Consider the following 17,743-nt stretch of genomic DNA (forward strand, 5'->3'; position numbering starts at 1 on the left):
TTTAGAGAAGTTTTTTTAGGATCTTTTGATACAGCGAGACTATCCCATCAGAAGTCTGAAAGAACCGATCAAATTCTTTTGAACAAATAGTTTGTGGACAATTATTGTGACCTTTGTAACTTTTATCTTCTTTTTTACATTATTTTTATAGTTTTAGATATAATTTATATTCTAGAATGTTTTCCATTTGTATGAAAGGTTTTTAGTCTAGGAAATTGCTAACAGCTTGATTTTACTTTATATTTGAAGAATGTGTTATGAACTATTTGGTTTATCGGATGCCCTTTCCTTGGTATAATCGATTGTTTACTTAACTTCGATGATGTGAAATTGTGGATATATATTTATATATATGTGTGGACTCTTAGGAAAATTCGAGATCCATGGAAATTCGAAGGACCTATTCCAAGCCAGGTTTTCTTGTGAACTTTGACCCCTATAAAGGAGGGGCATTAACAGGGGGATGTTAGCCACTGATGAAGGGGTCATTTCTCTAAACCCCGAAACGCGTTTGGTATTACCCCTTATCTTCAAATAAAGAAAAAACGCACATCGACCGCCTGAGGAGGCGTGGATGTTATTACTGGAAATATCGAACCGCTCAGACAACTTTCGCTGCACGGAGGAAACCCCGACTCATCGCGGGGTCACGTGTACTTTAAGGATTGGCGCGGAATTCAAACACAAGTAATAGCCCTTGAGACCGGAACCCCGATTTCCATAGGAGACATACCGTGTCGAGGGCAACGAAGTCCACTAAAGACCTCCCGGTAAGATTGTGCCAGTTTGTTTCAAAAAAGCGATCGCATCTTGTGGATTATACAGCGGGACGCCGCTGTTTGTGTTAAGTGAGCGGGACGCCGCTCTGCATGTTATCAGCACTTACCTGCGCTTGAGATCAACAACTACCTGATATACTACTTTGGCTTTTGGAAGACTTTTTGGTCACCATTGTATTGCGAACATTTCACATCATCAGAGGTCTGCTTGACTGCTGTTTTCCAGAGATTGAGATCTCCGGATGAGTTGATCAATTGGATATATTCTCCCGTGTGCGACATAATTCCGAATTTACATTGATTGCTCCCAGTCTATGCCCTGAAATGCTGCCCTCAACCCAGTTAGTTTAACTTCTGTTGTGGAAAAAATGTTTGAAGGACTCTTAAGGGACTATATACAGGAGTATGTATGTGACTATAAATAATATTATAAGTGATAACCAGCATGGGTTTACCAAGGACAGAAGTTGTCGGACTTACCTGATGAGGAGGTGAGTAGTAGCCTGGACAGAGGGGCGGCTGTGGATGTAGTGTTTCTGGATTTTGCAAAGGCTTTTGATACTGTTCATCATAGACGCTTAATAAGTAAAGTAAGGTCTATAGGCTTGGAAAGTATAGTTTGTAATTGGATTGAAAACTGGCTGACGGACCGTGTCCAGAGAGTTGTGGTCAATGATTCCTATTCAGAATGGTCCCAGGTTACAAGTGGTGACCCCAAGGTTCAGTGTTGGGCCCTCTATTATTTAATTTATTTATTAATGATATTGAGGAGGGGATTAATAGCACCATATTTATTTTTGCAGATGACACTAAGCTGTGTAGTACTGTACGGTCTATGGAAGATGTCCATAAACTACAAGCTGACTTGAACACTCGGAGTGATTGGGCATCAACTTGGCAAATGAGGTTCAATGTGGACAAATGGAAAGTTCTGCATCTTGGTAGTAATGATCTCTGTGCTTCATATGTCCTAGGTGATGTAGTACTGGGGGAGTCACTTATAGAGAAGGATTTGGGTGTCCTTGTGGATGGTAGATTAAATAACAGCATACAATGTCAATCAGCTGCTTCTAAGGCCACCAGGATATTGTCATGAGGCATGGACTCGCGGGGCAGGGATGTAATAGTTTATACCACTTTACAAGGCATTGGTGCGGCCTCATGTGGAATATGCAGTCCAGTTCTGGGCACCAGTCCATAGAAAGGATGCACTGCAGCTGGAAAAAGTACAGAGGAGAGCGACTAAACTGATCGGGGGCATGGAGGGTCTTTGTTATGAAGAAAGATTAAAATAATTGAATTTATTAAGTCTTGAGAAGAGACGTCTAAGGGGGGACATGATTAACCTGTACAAGTATATAAATGGGCCATACAAAAAATACGGCAAAAAGCTGTTCCATGTAAAATGTGCTCAAAAGACAAGGGGGCACTGCCTCCGACTGAAGAAGAAAAAGTTCAGTCTCCAGAAGCGTCAAAGCTTCTTTACTGTAAGAACTGTGAATCTGTGGAATAGACTTCCTCAGGACGTGGTCATAGCAGGAACAGTGGACAGTTTCAAAAAGGGTTTAGACAAATTCTTAAAAGTAAAAAACATAAATGCGTATGTAATACTGCTCCTATGTACAAGAATATAACTACTATAATACTGCTCCTATGTACAAGAATATAACTACTATAATACTGCTCCTATGTACAAGAATATAACTACTATAATACTGCTCCTATGTACAAGAATATAACTACTATAATACTGCCTCCTATATATAAGAATATAACTACTATAATACTGCCTGCTATGTACAAGAATATAACTACTATAATACTGCCTCCTATGTACAAGAATATAACTACTATAATACTGCTCCTATGTACAAGAATATAACTACTATAATACTGCTCCTATGTACAAGAATATAACTACTATAATACTGCTCCTATGTACAAGAATATAACTACTATAATACTGTTCTTATGTACAAGAATATAACTACTATAATACTGCTCCTATGTACAAGAATATAACTACTATAATACTGCTCCTATGTACAAGAATATAACTACTATAATACTGCCTGCTATGTACAAGAATATAACTACTATAATACTGCCTCCTATGTACAAGAATATAACTACTATAATACTGCTCCTATGTACAAGAATATAACTACTATAATACTGCCTCCTATGTACAAGAATATAACTACTATAATACTGCTCCTATGTACAAGTATATAACTACTATAATACTGCTCCTATGTACAAGAATATACCTACTATAATACTACCTCCTATGTACAATAATATGACTACTATAATACTGCCTCCTATGTACAAGAATATAACTACTATAATACTGCTCCTATGTACAAGAATATAACTACTATAATACTGCCTCCTATGTACAAGAATATAACTACTATAATACTGCCTCCTATTGTCGGGTATTTATTTCATATAAGATATGAAATCATAAAAATTATGATTTCATATTTTTATGAAATATGAAAAATTAAAAATTTAAATTTTTATTGGCGGACATATAAACGCCAGTTCTTTTATTGATGAGATCTAAAGTTAATTTGTGCAGATAATGAAACAGGGTGCAATTAATTATATAAAATATAATTTATTACAAATAAATACATGCAGTAAAAATGGCATACAAATGAATACAAGGATAATATCAAAATTGACCACAAAATGATGCTCCGCCGTTTACGCCGGGCTTACTTAATTTAGTACACCAAGTACAATACAATGTTATTCAAATTATTATCAAATTATTACCGATTATTAAAATATTATAATGTAACAATAACAACAAAACAATAGAAATGAATCTGTGGAAAATTCCTTATGCTCATTCAAAGAATATGGCAGTAAGAGACACCTTATAAATACACCCGTTGGCCTAACTACGGATAATAAAATCCGATCAGAGATTCCACTCTGATAGCAATATTACAGGAATTCTAATGATGTGCACGTTCATTAAAATTTCCCATAAAATTATTGTTTTAACACTATCGACCCACTAATAATGGGGTCTCAACTATATGCCAATTGGAGCGATTTATAATTACTGCAAATGAAATAGATTATACATTACCCCTGGCTTTGGGATAAAGAGCTTTTAGTATGGACCCAGCTTTCCAAGGTTCAGATATGTCCCGTCCTATGGTATGTTCCTGACGTGTGAAGTGATGCTGATGAATAAATCTTTGTAAAGAGTTCCGTTGTGAAGAAGTCCTTGTGAAGTTTTTCCTTTTGTGAAGTTTGTGAAGTGTTTGAAGAAGTCCTTTGCTCTCCCAAAACTGGATCAGATATCCCAATCCTTATCTATGCCCATCCCCTCTTGGATTAGGGATTACCAATTAGATAAGGTGGGTGTGACGTATGTTAAACATGGGGATGATGTCATCTAATTGACATTCCTAAGAAACTTCTGCCCATCTACCACTTGATGGCACTGTTGTATCATATAACAATTTTGAATATTTTAAGAATTAACATATATACAGATTGTTTTATTACTACTTAAACTTTGCCCTTTCACACCTTAAATCAATTAGGAGGGGCTCTTTCTGACACTTTGCTCAGACTGACTGGCGGTATCAGAAGTTTCCCTAATCCCTGAATTTATGGGGCAGATAGGAGTAATGATGGTTTTTCTGGTTTGTGTACCTTAACTGTCTTCAGCTATTGAGTAATGATGTTTGAAATAACATCAGCTCCTCTAAAATAAACCCTATTTAAGAAATTTCCACTTAAACACATTTTATATCCCCTAGAATATACCCTCTCAGTGAGATATAGACATATAAAGATACATTAATAATATTTGGTTATAATACATCAATATTGCATAGTATATATGAATCATTAATAAGTTCAAACGCTAAATAAATGCACACAGGAATATATCTATATGCGAATATATGAATAGATATCTGTTCCACACCAGATGTGTTTTATGGACGTCTCTTATCAGATCATGGTTTAGCCATGAAACACCCATTGTTCCTCAGACAGACAAGTTTAGAGAAACCTGTGTAGATAAATCCATGTCTCTAAACAATAATAAAAGTATAGTCTTCTCTATATTTTCACTTTTAACACATTGAACTTGCTATGAACCCATCTTGGTTTTTTTCAGGTTCATGCTGATCACATGTTGTTAAAGGCAATGATCATCCATATTGAATATGGTATCATCAGATACATTGTACACTTATGAAAATGCACAACACTATGTACAAGAATACAACTACTATAATACTGCCTCCTATGTACAAGAATATAACTACTATAATACTGCTCCTCTGTACAAGAATATAACTACTATAATACCGCCTCCTATGTACAAGAATATAACTATTATAATACTGCCTCCTATGTACAAGAATATAACTACTATAATACTGCCTCCTATGTACAAGAATACAACTACTATAATACTGCCTCCTATGTACAAGAATATAACTACTATAATACTGCTCCTATGTACAAGAATATAACTACTATAATACTGCTCCTCTGTACAAGAATATAACTACTATAATACCGCCTCCTATGTACAAGAATATAACTATTATAATACTGCCTCCTATGTACAAGAATATAACTACTATAATACTGCCTCCTATGTACAAGAATACAACTACTATAATACTGCCTCCTATGTACAAGAATATAACTACTATAATACTGCTCCTCTGTACAAGAATATAACTACTATAATACTGCTCCTATGTACAAGAATATAACTACTATAATACTGCCTCCTATGTACAAGAATATAACTACTATAATACCGCCTCCTATGTACAAGAATATAACTATTATAATACTGCCTCCTATGTACAAGAATATAACTACTATAATACTGCCTCCTATGTACAAGAATATAACTACTATAATACTGCTCTTATGTACAACAATATAACTACTATAATACTGCTCCTATGTACAAGAATATAACTACTATAATACTGCTCCTATGTACAGTAATATAACTACTATAATACTGCCCCTATGTACAGAAATATAACTACTATAATACTGCCCCTATGTACAGAAATATAACTACTATAATACTGCCCCTATGTACAGTAATATAACTACTGTAGGATATGTGATATCTGGCTGATTGCTGTGTCTTTTAGGCTGAGCCTCATGTTGTAGTGATGGATAGACTCTCTTGGTTTTCTATGTTCCTGTATACAGACATATGACCTAGATATACTGACATATAATGTAGTATTATACTTTGTGATAATGGCCTTTGTGCGTCTTTTCTTCTTCACGCCACCAGTCTTCCTCAGGACAAAACACAATTGACGTTTTTATACAATAGTCGCAGGTATGTGCAGCCTGGGCCCGCAGCGATGTGTCCTGGGTGGGCTGTGCCAGAAACATGATGGCTGAAGGCCAAGCTATGGAGGTGTTGTCCCTACAGGAACCAGTCTGCAACTGGGATTTCAGTGGCAGCCAGTGCCTGACTGGTTGCTGTTGTTATAGGCAACATTTTTATTTCCTCCATTCATTTTATGTTATTATTACTGAACTGAGAGAAGTTGCTTTTTGCAAGAAACAGCAGCGCCCCCCTTGTGCACAGTTTACATGTGGTACTGCAACATTCAAGTAAATGAGGCTGAGCTGCAATACCAGACTTTGCCCATGGAAAGGAGTGGTAGTGTAGTCTATTTCTCCATGTTATCATTGTAGGGTTCTTCGGCACAGTAGACGTCTGTCCCTATGATCTCTGCTTCATGTCACCTGTCTCCAGTGGCTTCCATGCTGATGTATCGGATGCACAGAGGCCAGCTCCATCAGATGGCGGTATAATAAAGGATTGCTTCTAGGAGAAAATATCTGGTGGACCATGGTTTGGTAGCAAACAAAGACTACACAGCCCCTGTGTGCTGCCGTATAATGAAAAGTTATACAATTTTCCAATTCGTCGATAATTTCAATATCCCTGTTTGCTTTAATTTTGTGGGAACCTTCGTTATTTTCTCCCAGAAGATACAAACCTGCCAGCTGTCGACACATAGGTGCGCGGCTTGTTATCAGAGTTGTGTCCTAGTGTCCATCACATGACCAGGACAGATTTGTATCCAGTGGAAATAAACTATGAAGGTTTCAATGACAGCAAGCGGCGATTTTATTGGAAATTCTATAATTTTTAATTATGCCATGAATACTGCTGTAGTTGTGTTGTATTGGCTAAGACTGGAATACCCCTTTAAGAATGAGACACTTCTTCCCATTCCAATTGGGAAAACATAAAACCGAAATCACACAGCACACTGTTGTAAGAAAAAAGCGGGAGACACCTTCAGTTCTTATACCTATTTTATATAAAAATAATAATAAAAAATCAAAACAGTGCACAATATTGTCCTCACGGGGTGGGGGGTGGTTGGGTGGGCGGCCATTGTCACGTACGCCGGGTCAGTGATATGTAAACTGGACATGAGGTCTGGATCTTACAGTACACAATGTGGAGAGGCGTCACATAAAAGACAGCATAAACCTCACACACAGGAGATGATGTGGGACGGGGCGAGCACCATTACCTCCTCATACCTGAGAGATTATAGTGGGAAGAACCTATCCCAACTAATGTATCCCATCCATAGAAAAGTAACTACCACCTCAACTCTACCATGAGGTGACCGAAATCTTACCAGTCCTAGTTCTTACCCTGAGTGTAGGTGACCATTCTATCTAATACAAAGTGACCAGGCCCCAACTATGTCGATGTTGACCAGAGACCAGTAACTTGTAGTCACTGGAAGAGAACTAGTCAGACCAAAGATGTCAGAAATAGCTAAATCTTGTCTCTTTACTAGGGTCAGACTGGCCCATCAGAGACTGAAACAGGGCCAGGCTAGCCCACCAGGGGCCCGAATAAGGTCACACTGACCCATCAAAGGTCCAAACTTGGTCAAACTGGCTAACGATAGGTCCAAACTGAGTCAAACTGGCTAATCATAGGTCCAAACTGAGTCAAACTGGCTAACCATAGGTCCAAACAGGGTCAAACTGGCTCACTATAGGTCTAAACAGGGTCACGCAGGCCCACTAGAATCCTTTTGACTCATAGAGGGTTACACTGGCACATCAGATCCTGAAACTGGATCACACTGGCCCATCAAACTAGTCAGCTATAGGCCCAAAATGGTTCATAGTAGTCAATCATAGGTGACCAACACAGTGACACTGACACACTAGAACATCCAAGGCCCCAACAGGGTCACATGGGCCCAGCAGAAGACCTAATTGGGTCATACCGGCCCACCTAGGGCATAAAGAGGGTCACACTGGCCCAAACAGTGTTAGACTAACCAGCCAGTTACCAAAATAGACTCATACTGGTCTATCAGAAGCCAAACAGGGTCACACTAGACCAACAAAGGGAGCAAATGGGGTCAGACTGGCCTAACAGAGGATCATCCAGGTTCTTCAGGTTCAGTTGTGAATAACTGACAAGACCATCTGTTGGGTTTATCACTTTTTTGGTTCTTTGTCTGGACATGGCTAGCTTTGAAGGCCAATACTGCCTATTCTGGCCAGGGCAGCTGACTTGATCTTCTTTCCACCTTGAGTAACTTTAAATGTCCTTTAGCGAAAACCAATAACCTCTTCTGGGGTTGGCATGAAGTGTTTTTCATACCCAGAGATGATGACAGGAGCCTTATTCAGTAGAGTTGACGGTGGTGATGGTGGTGGTGGTGGTGTCGGCGGTTGAGGTGGAGGCTCTATCTCCTCCACTACTGTGATGGGCGGGCTGAGGGAAACCTGTAGCAATATAAGCATATAAATGATATTACATAAGAAATCTCCAGTGGCTAACGGTGTAAACCTATATAGTCATACCAAGTTCTAATAATGTTTAGGCCATTTCATCTTGTTGCCTCCTTAGATAATTTACATTGACCCAAAGCAGTGAGAAAATTCCTGTGTTATAGACATTCCCAAGATGGGGTGCCGTTTAAAGTGCCCTAACCCCTTGTAAAATTAACATATCTGACCTCCGGAGGTGCTGTTCAACTATTTCTCAGAATACTTTAAAAGTGGTATGGTCCAGTCTCTCTAGGATAGACCTCAAGATAATTTAAGGTGGATTTCCATAGCAACTTAATTTTTCTTATGCTTATGGGGTCAGGGAGACCCTCACATGAAGGTGGGAAGAAATACGGCTACCACTACTACTCCACCATGGCTACCACAGCCCCACAGCTCTGATTCCATTATACAATGTCATGACCCATTGTTGCAGGAACTTGATTCCAGTCAATTACAAAGGACAAACAGTTGGCTGCGTTCCCTAAACAAGCAGAGAACGTCATTGTTCTCCCTCCCTCTCCTCCACATCCGCAAAGTATACAGAAATCACAGTCTGCATTTTGTCAATCCTGTCTGAAACGTGTTGGGACAATGAAACACGTGAATCAGCATTACATATGGGGGAAGTGGGCGGATGATGACAGATATCTGCTTATTCGCTGTCTCCCAGCTTGGCCAACTGAGTAGCCAACCCACCCCACACAGAGCCGATATCAGCTGATCATGAGAAACGCGTTGTGTCCTGTGTGCTTAAAGCACTGTACTTCAAACATTAACCTTGTGAGTTCCCCGTCATCTGTTGTGTTTGTTAAAACTCCACCAAGCTCTTCCAATAAACTGCAGGATGGGGCGCTGTTACCCTCCATATATATAACAGCAGGGACGCCCAGCCGGTCATGGCCTTAACCTACATGGTGACAAGTTCACTGAATGGTCAATGAACCTCGCACCAAGTGTGAGCGTCAACGATGGGGCTCAGCCCTAGTGAACCTTTCCAGTAAGAAATATATAGGACTGAAACGAACGTCCACCTGTTACCGTCATGTTGTTTTTTTGGTCACACATTGTGTTACGAGTCATATCTTGATACAGAGCTCCAAATACCCTGCAGTTATAATGATAAACTTCGATGTCTCTGCAGCCACCACTACGGGGAGCTCAGGAGTTTACCGTATGCTGTTTTATTATGAAATCCATGTATAAACAGTATACTGTGAGCCCCAAAGCTCCCTCTAGTGGTGACTGCAGGCAGACAGAATTTGGTAATTTATGTCTAAACCGGGATTTGGAGCTGTGTGTCAGAATAATGGAGTAATATAGAGATATGTATAAAACTAGCATCATGGCTTTCATTTATAATGAATCCAATAATTCATGATGAATGCCATTGACTAAGAATGTAAAAATAGTATTCAAGTTTTATGTTGTAAATGGTTTTCTACCTGCTGGGGTTGCCACATGTTGACACTCGATGCCATGAAGAGTTTCTTAAACTTATCCTCTGGTCTGGGAATTTTTGGCCACAACGGAGTTCCACAGTCACAGAAACACAGAACAGCTCCACAGACAAACAGTATATTGATGACCACGGGCACTATGAGCAACGTACGGTGCCGGTTTCCTGGTGTTGGAGAGGTAGAGAGCATGCTCAGGACACAGTGCCCAATAAAACATATATGCTGCATATGCCAAGAACTTTTCGTGTACATACCTGTCATTTGAAAGGTCTTATGTGGACTTGACTGTCCTTCACCTCCTCTAGTGGAAGCCGTCATCCAGATGTTGTACACAGTGCCTGGCGACAGGCCTGAGAGCGTCTTGTTCCCACTCCTATTAGATACTAGGACAAGACATTCTTACTATTATACCATGGCCCACTGACATACAGTGACAAGATCAGTGCACATATGATGAGTGTGTCAAAAATACTGAGGATTAGAAGGAACAGTAATAGTGACCATGGCTATGTTTAAACAAAATATAAGGGGACAGTAATGGGCACGAACGAGATGCAGATCTGTCTTTTGAAATACTTAATATAAGTGACGTAAAACAGCAGTCTGTTGTGCTGGTGGCCCATGCCCGCCATTCCGCCACTCCTCTGGGTGCCACATTACTGATCAAGTCCCGCTCTCTTCTATCCTGCAGCCCAGACCAGCTTCTTGTTTCTCTACTACTGATAGTTGGTCTTCCTCATTCCCTTCTTGCAAGCTTTAGGTATTCTAGTGTTTGCTAGTCCTAGTGAAGGTGTGCTTATTCTTTCTGTATGCTCGAGTAACAAACTCTGCCTGTTTACTAACTGTGACCCTCCTCTGCGTGACCTGACTACTGCCTGTTTACCATATTGACCTTTATCTGCCAACCACACTGGGATTATTACTACAACAGGTAGCAGCCTGGTGGCTCCCCTGCAGTGAAGACCAGATCCCTGTACAGGGGTTAAAGGGTGAAGACCAGGAGACTGCCAGGACAACACCCTCAGTAATAGCCCAAATCAAACCAGTTAGTTGGTAGACTATCCACCCCCAATGTATGTTACAAAGTCATACATGTGTTTAGTCACCTTTATACCATGTGAGAACATAGCTATGGATGTGTGTAGTGGTGATACTATAAAGTGTGTTAAGGAACAGTGATCGATACCTGTGTGGCCCTAATATTGACTGCGTTTATAGGGGGTGAGGAAAAAACATTGCCATATGGTGCCAATATTAGTTACCCATATACTGGGTGTTAAGACACAATAATGGATACTTGCTATCTATATATGCCTACAGAATGGTAAGGTACAGTAATGTGTGCCTATGTGGTGCCAATATAAAATACCTTTATAGAGAGTGAAAATGTACAGTAACGGGTGTTCATATAGTGCCAATATAGAATACTTATATAAAGAGTGAGAAGGTATAGTAATGAGTGCCCTCGTAGTGCCAATATAAGACACCTTTATACAGAGTGAAAAGGTACAGTAATGGGTGCCCATTTAGTGCAAATATAGAATATATATAGAATAACTTTATACAAAGTGAGAAGGTACAGTGATGGGTGCGCATGTAGTTCTAATATAGAATACATTTGTACAGAGTAAGAAAGTGCCAAAATAAAGTACTTTTATACAGAGTAAGAAGGTACAGTGATGGGTTTGCATGTAGTGCCAATATAAAGTCCTTTTATACAGAGTAAGAAGGTACAGTGATGGGTTTGCATGTAGTGCCAATATAAAGTCCTTTTATACAGAGTAAGAAGGTACAGTGATGGGTGCCCATGTAGTACCAATATAGAATACCTACAGTACATACAGGGTGAGAAGGTTTAGTAATGGGGGCCCATGTATTGCCAATATAGAATATCTTTATACATAGTGACAAGGTGCAGTAATGGGTGCCCATGTAGTGCCAGTATAGCATACATTTATACAGAGTAAAAATGTACAGTAATGGGTGCCCATGTAGTGCCAGTATAGAATACCTTTATACAGAGTGAGAAGTGAGAAGGCACCGTAATAGGTGCTCATTTGGTGTAAATTTTATTTACCTTTATACAGAGTGTGGTGTGCCCATGTAGTGCCAATATTAGTTGTCTTTATACAAAATGAGCAAAAAACTTAGATGGAAACTTGTATTAACTTGTGTTAATACTGTCTATATAGTGAGCAAATTAACAGTGGTGGGTGCTTATATAGAACTAGTACTGACTGTGTATTCAGAATGAGGAGGTACAGTAATGGGTGCCCATGTGATGCCAATAGTAGATACTTTTATAGTGAAAATTATAGTGATTGATGACTATGGGGTGCCAATCCTGGTAGCATTTATGCAGGGTGAGAAGGTACAGTAATGGGTGCTCATAAAGGGTGAGAGGAAACACTGATGGATACATGTGTGGTGAATGGTGTCTCGGGAGGAACAGTCACGAGGATGATGATGGTGATGATTACCTCGATGATCCTCAGCGTGGTCCGTGCTGTTTATGTAGATGGTATGATGTGAAATGATTCCTTTTCTGTGCCGTCTTGGTATCTCCTCCCATGAGACAAGGACATTTCCCACAGAAAGAATATGGCTGGTAAAATTTGGTGCAGTATCAGGAACTGCCAGGTGAGAATAGAGAAGAAAGATATTGTGAATTCTCAGCAAAACCCCCATACCTATGATCTCTGAATGGCACAAGACTGAGAACTTTCACTCATGTCAAAAAGTTAGCAAACTATACTGCCACCTGCTGTTCATTGCATGTAGTGCATACACAGTATATGCATATGGATTACAACAGCACCACCTGTAGTTAGTTGCTGGTATTACTTTACTTTTATGTTATATGTTTTGTGTGCTAGAAATGGTTGCTGTGTTATAAACGTGCATGTTATGGATTCCTTAACTATTATGGAAATTACTTATATCAGGGATGCCCAACCAGCGGCCCTCCAGCTGTTGCAAAACTACAACTCCCAGCATGCCCAGACAGCCTACAGCAGGGCATGATGGGAGTTGTAGTTTTGCAACAGCTGGAGGGCCACAGGTTGAGCATTCCTGACTTATATTAATTACCTTATTTTACTTTCTAAACTGTTGTCTACATTTACAGCTTTGCAAACAATGTTAAATTAGTGGCTCATCGTACACAACTTTTTCAAGATCTGTATGGGATGTCGGCTGTATGCGAGATGTAGTATAGCTCCCTAGGGGAAGTGGCTGCGTTACCCAGTGTGAAGATGAAGGAGCTTAAAGGGAACCTGTCACCGGGATTTTGGGTATAGAGCTAAGGACATGGGTTGCTAGATGGCCGCTAGCACATCCGCAATACCCAGTCCCCATAGCTCTGTGTGCTTTTATTGTGTAAAAAAAACCGATTTAACCACCTCCGGACCGCCTAACGCAGGATCGCGTTCCGGAGGTGGCAGCGCTGCGCACAGTCACGCATATACGCGTCATCTCGCGAGACGCGAGATTTCGCTCCAAGCCGGCCCGCGCATGCGCATCGCGGGCCGGCAAAAGTTAAAGAACAATTTCGTCACCAGCCTGCCAGCAATGATCATTGGCTGGCAGGCTGGCGATTTTTAAAAAATCCAATCACAAGCCATATAACAGATCATATTAGTAAATATGATCTGTTATATGGCTTCTCTGCTCCTGTGCTGGTCCTTTTCGTCGGTTGGATCCAGCAGAGAAGCAGACTGAACTGTAAGTACACCAAACACTTCACTGTAGCCCCAGATCACCCCCCTGCACCCCAATTAACCCTTTGATCGCCCCTGTCAATCACCAGTGAAAGGAAAAAAAGTGATCAGTGTAAACTGTCACTTTTTTTTTTTCACTAGTATTGGCTGTTAGGTTTTAGGGATAGTTTAGGCCTCTTGGTTAGGTAGTTAGCGCCAGTTAGCGCCCACCCCACCGCAGTCACTTTTATTCGCTGATTAGCGTATCGCTAATCAGCATTTGTACTTTTATAGTATCTGTATGTGATCAAAACTGATCACGGTCAGATCTATAATAGTATTAGTGTCACTTTAGTTCGCCCTCCACCCAAAACGCAGTGTTTGCCCGATCAGGCCTGATCGGTCGCCCACACGTGCGTTCACCCACGCCCGCCCCACCGCAGTGACAAAAAATATATATTTTTTGATCTCTGCACATTCACTTTACACGCACTGCGGCGATAAAAAAATCAGTTTTGATATTTTTTTATCAACCGCAGCGGCCTCCGGTACTTCGCTAGCCTCCCCTTTGTAAGACAGGCTTGCTTTTTTTCTTGGGTAGTCTCAGGGAATACCCCTAAATTTAGTAGTCCAAAATGTCAAACAGGGGGTATTCTTCTGAAGAGGCCTACAGGATTCTGACCCAGTCGGATGAGGAGTGGGAACCCTCATCTGATGAATCTAGCGGGTCAGAATATGAACCTGTGGAAAGCAGTGGCTCTCTGACCCAAAGTTCGGACGAGGAGGTGGAGGTCCCTGGCAGCACCAGGCGTACCCGGCCCCATGTCGCTAGACCACAGGTTATGCAGGATCCGCTTCAAGAGCAGCAGAGTGGGGCTGTCGCTGCCGGATCACGTGGTGAGGCCTACACCAGCAGCGCAGCCCTCCCTGGACCTAGTACCAGCACTGCCGTACAACATGGTGACGTGGCGAGCACCAGAAGGGCAGTTGAAGCTGGTACGGTGGCACGTGCACTAGTTACCCCGTCGCAGCCACCGCACAGACAGGCCCGTAGAGCCCCTAGAATCCCTGAGGTGCTGGCAAACCCTGATTGGCAGTCACCAACTTCAGCCGCACCAGTAGTTCCCCCTTTCACCGCCCAGTCTGGAGTTCGGGTTGAGACGGCTCAAATCGGTTCGGCCCTGGGATTTTTTGAGCTGTTCTTGACTGCGGAGCTCTTGGACTTAGTCGTGGCAGAGACCAACCAGTATGCCACACAATTTATATTCGCCAACCCGGGAAGCTTTTATGCCCAGCCTTTCCGGTGGAAACCAGTCCAAGTTTCCGAACTTAAAATTTTTTTGGGCCTTCTCCTCAACATGGGCCTGACAAAAAAGCATGAATTGCGGTCATATTGGTCAACGCACCCGATTCATCACATGCCCATGTTCTCTGCTGCTATGTCCAGGGCACGATTTGAGGCCATCCTCCGTTTCCTGCATTTTAGCGACAACACCACCTCCCGTCCCAGAGGCCACCCTGCTTTTGACCGGCTCCACAAAATTCGGCCCCTCCATAGACCATTTCAACCAGAAATTTGCAGATTTGTATATCCCCGAGCAAAACATCTGCGTAGACGAGTCCCTAATACATTTTACCGGGCGCCTTGGCTTCAAACAGTACATCCCAAGCAAGCGTGCCCGGTATGGGGTCAAATTGTATAAGCTCTGTGAAAGGGCCACAGGCTATACCCACAAATTTCGGATCTATGAGGGAAAAGATCAGACCCTGGAGCCGGTCGGTTGCCCTGACTACCTGGGGAGCAGTGGGAAGACAGTCTGGGACTTGGTGTCACCCTTATTCGGCAAGGGGTACCATCTTTATGTGGACAATTTTTACACAAGTGTGGCCCTCTTTAGGCATTTGTTTCTAGAACGGATTTGCGCCTGTGGCACCGCGCGAACTAGTCGCGTAGGCTTCCCCCAACGGCTTGTAACCACCCGTCTTGCAAGGGGGGAGAGGGCTGCCTTGTGTAACGAAGAACTGCTCGCGGTGAAATGGAGAGACAAGCGTGACGTTTACATGCTCTCCTCCATTCACGCAGACACGACAATCCAAATTGAAAGGGCAACCCGTGTCATTGAAAAGCCCCTCTGTGTCCACGACTATAATGCGCTCATGGGAGGGGTGGACTTCAATGACCAGATGTTGTCTCCGTATTTAGTTTCCCGCAGAACCAGACGCTGGTATAAGAAGGTGTCTGTATATTTAATTCAATTGGCGCTCTACAATAGTTTTGTTCTCTACAGTAAGGCTGGGAAAACACGATCTTTCCTCAAATTCCAGGAAGAGATCATCGAGAACCTCCTTTACCCAGGAGGTTCCGTGGCCCAATCCACCAGTGTAGTTAGCCGTCTACACGAGCGACATTTCCCCAGTGTCGTTCCTGGTACCTCAACCCAACCGTCACCCCGAAAAAGATGTCGTGTCTGTAGCAGGAGTGGAATAAGGCGTGACACCCGCTATTTCTGTCCTGACCACCCTGCCCTATGCTTTGGTGAGTGTTTCCGGAAGTACCACACACAGGTACACTTAGCATAGGGATTGCATCTCACAGGGCTATTAGGGCCCTTTTACTCTCAGCTGCTGCAAACCTCTCCTTTCACCTGGGATAAAGTGCATAACGTACTTCGCCACATCTTTGGGCGATTTGCGCTTTGCACATTGTCCCATGGGGAAGGAGAGGTTTGTTCTATAAAGGTAAAAAAAACTAAACAAAAAAAAAATTACCGGTAAGTAAAAAAGTTAAAAAAGTTAAAAAAAGTTAAAAAAAGTTAATATGTTCTGTTCTAAAGTTAATAAAGTTATTGCTTTGCGGCCTGGTTTTTTCTTTTTTGTTTTGTTTTTTTTACCTTCCAGGTGGACCAACCGATCGACCAGCTGCAGCACTGATGTGCATTCGGACAGAAGCATTGCGCTGCTGTCAGATTACACGCAAGTCGGTGTATGCGGCGCTGCAAGACGAGATTTCTCCTCTGCAGTAAAAGATATGTTTGCCGAGGCATATGAGCTGAGGAGGTGGCGGTGTTCATATACTTTGGCAAACACTTTGTATATATAAAAAAAAAAATCCCGGCAATGATTTATTCATCCACATCGATTGATGTGAATGGAGAAATCTGGTTTGCCAGGGCATACGAGCTAAGTGGGTATGGATGTTGGGCGGAGCTCCTATGTCCTGGCAGACGCCTTTCCCCTCCTTTTTCTTTTTTTGGCAGAGATTTTTTCATCCACATTGATCGATGCGAATGAAGAAATCTGTGCCGTTCATTTTTTTATTTCAGCCCAGAAGCTGAACGGAAAAAAAAAATCTCATTACCCGTATGCTCAATATAAGGAGAATAGCAGAAACTCCTAATGCTGGCCATACATGTAATGATTGCGGAGACCCTCAAATGCCAGGGCAGTACAAACACCCCACAAATAACACCATTTTGGAAAGAAGACACCCCAAGGTATTCGCTGAGGGGCATATTGAGTCCATGAAAGATTGAAATTTTTGTCCCAAGTTAGCGGAAAGGGAGACTTTGTGAGAACAAAATCAAAAAAATCAATTTCCGCTAACTTGTGCCAAAAATTTTTTTTTTCAATGAACTCGCCATGCCCCTCATTGAATACCTTGGGGTGTCTTCTTTCCAAAATGGGGTCACATGTGGGGTATTTATACTGCCCTGGCATTTTAGGGGCCCCAAAGCGTGAGAAGAAGTCTGGTATCCAAATGTCTAAAAATGCCCTCCTAAAAGGAATTTGGGCCCCTTTGCCCACCTAGGCTGCAAAAAAGTGTCACACATCTGGTATCTCCGTACTCAGGAGAAGGTGGGGAATGTGTTTTGGGGTGTCATTTTACATATACCCATGCTGGGTGAGAGAAATATCTTGGCAAAAGACAACTTTTCCCATTTTTTTTATACAAAGT

The 17,743-nt window shown here is 41.7% G+C and overlaps 1 protein-coding gene across 2 annotated transcripts in view; it reads right to left on the reverse strand.

Moving 5' to 3' along the window:
• Positions 1–7,124: 7,124 nt before the first annotated feature.
• The window catches only part of IL27RA (interleukin 27 receptor subunit alpha), a 49,396-nt gene continuing 38,777 nt past the window's right edge, over positions 7,125–17,743 (reverse strand). For both annotated transcript variants that reach the window (XM_040415092.1, XM_040415091.1), the window contains 4 exons: positions 12,571–12,723; positions 10,345–10,473; positions 10,076–10,254; positions 7,125–8,585 (listed from right to left, as the gene is read on the reverse strand). In XM_040415092.1, the coding sequence (XP_040271026.1) occupies positions 8,409–8,585; positions 10,076–10,254; positions 10,345–10,473; positions 12,571–12,723 (638 nt within the window). In that variant the 3' untranslated portion in view covers positions 7,125–8,408. The remainder of the gene's footprint in view (positions 8,586–10,075; positions 10,255–10,344; positions 10,474–12,570; positions 12,724–17,743) is intronic.

The sequence above is a fragment of the Bufo bufo genome, chromosome 1 (genome assembly GCF_905171765.1).
Source record: "Bufo bufo chromosome 1, aBufBuf1.1, whole genome shotgun sequence".
Classification (NCBI taxonomy): domain Eukaryota; kingdom Metazoa; phylum Chordata; class Amphibia; order Anura; family Bufonidae; genus Bufo; species Bufo bufo.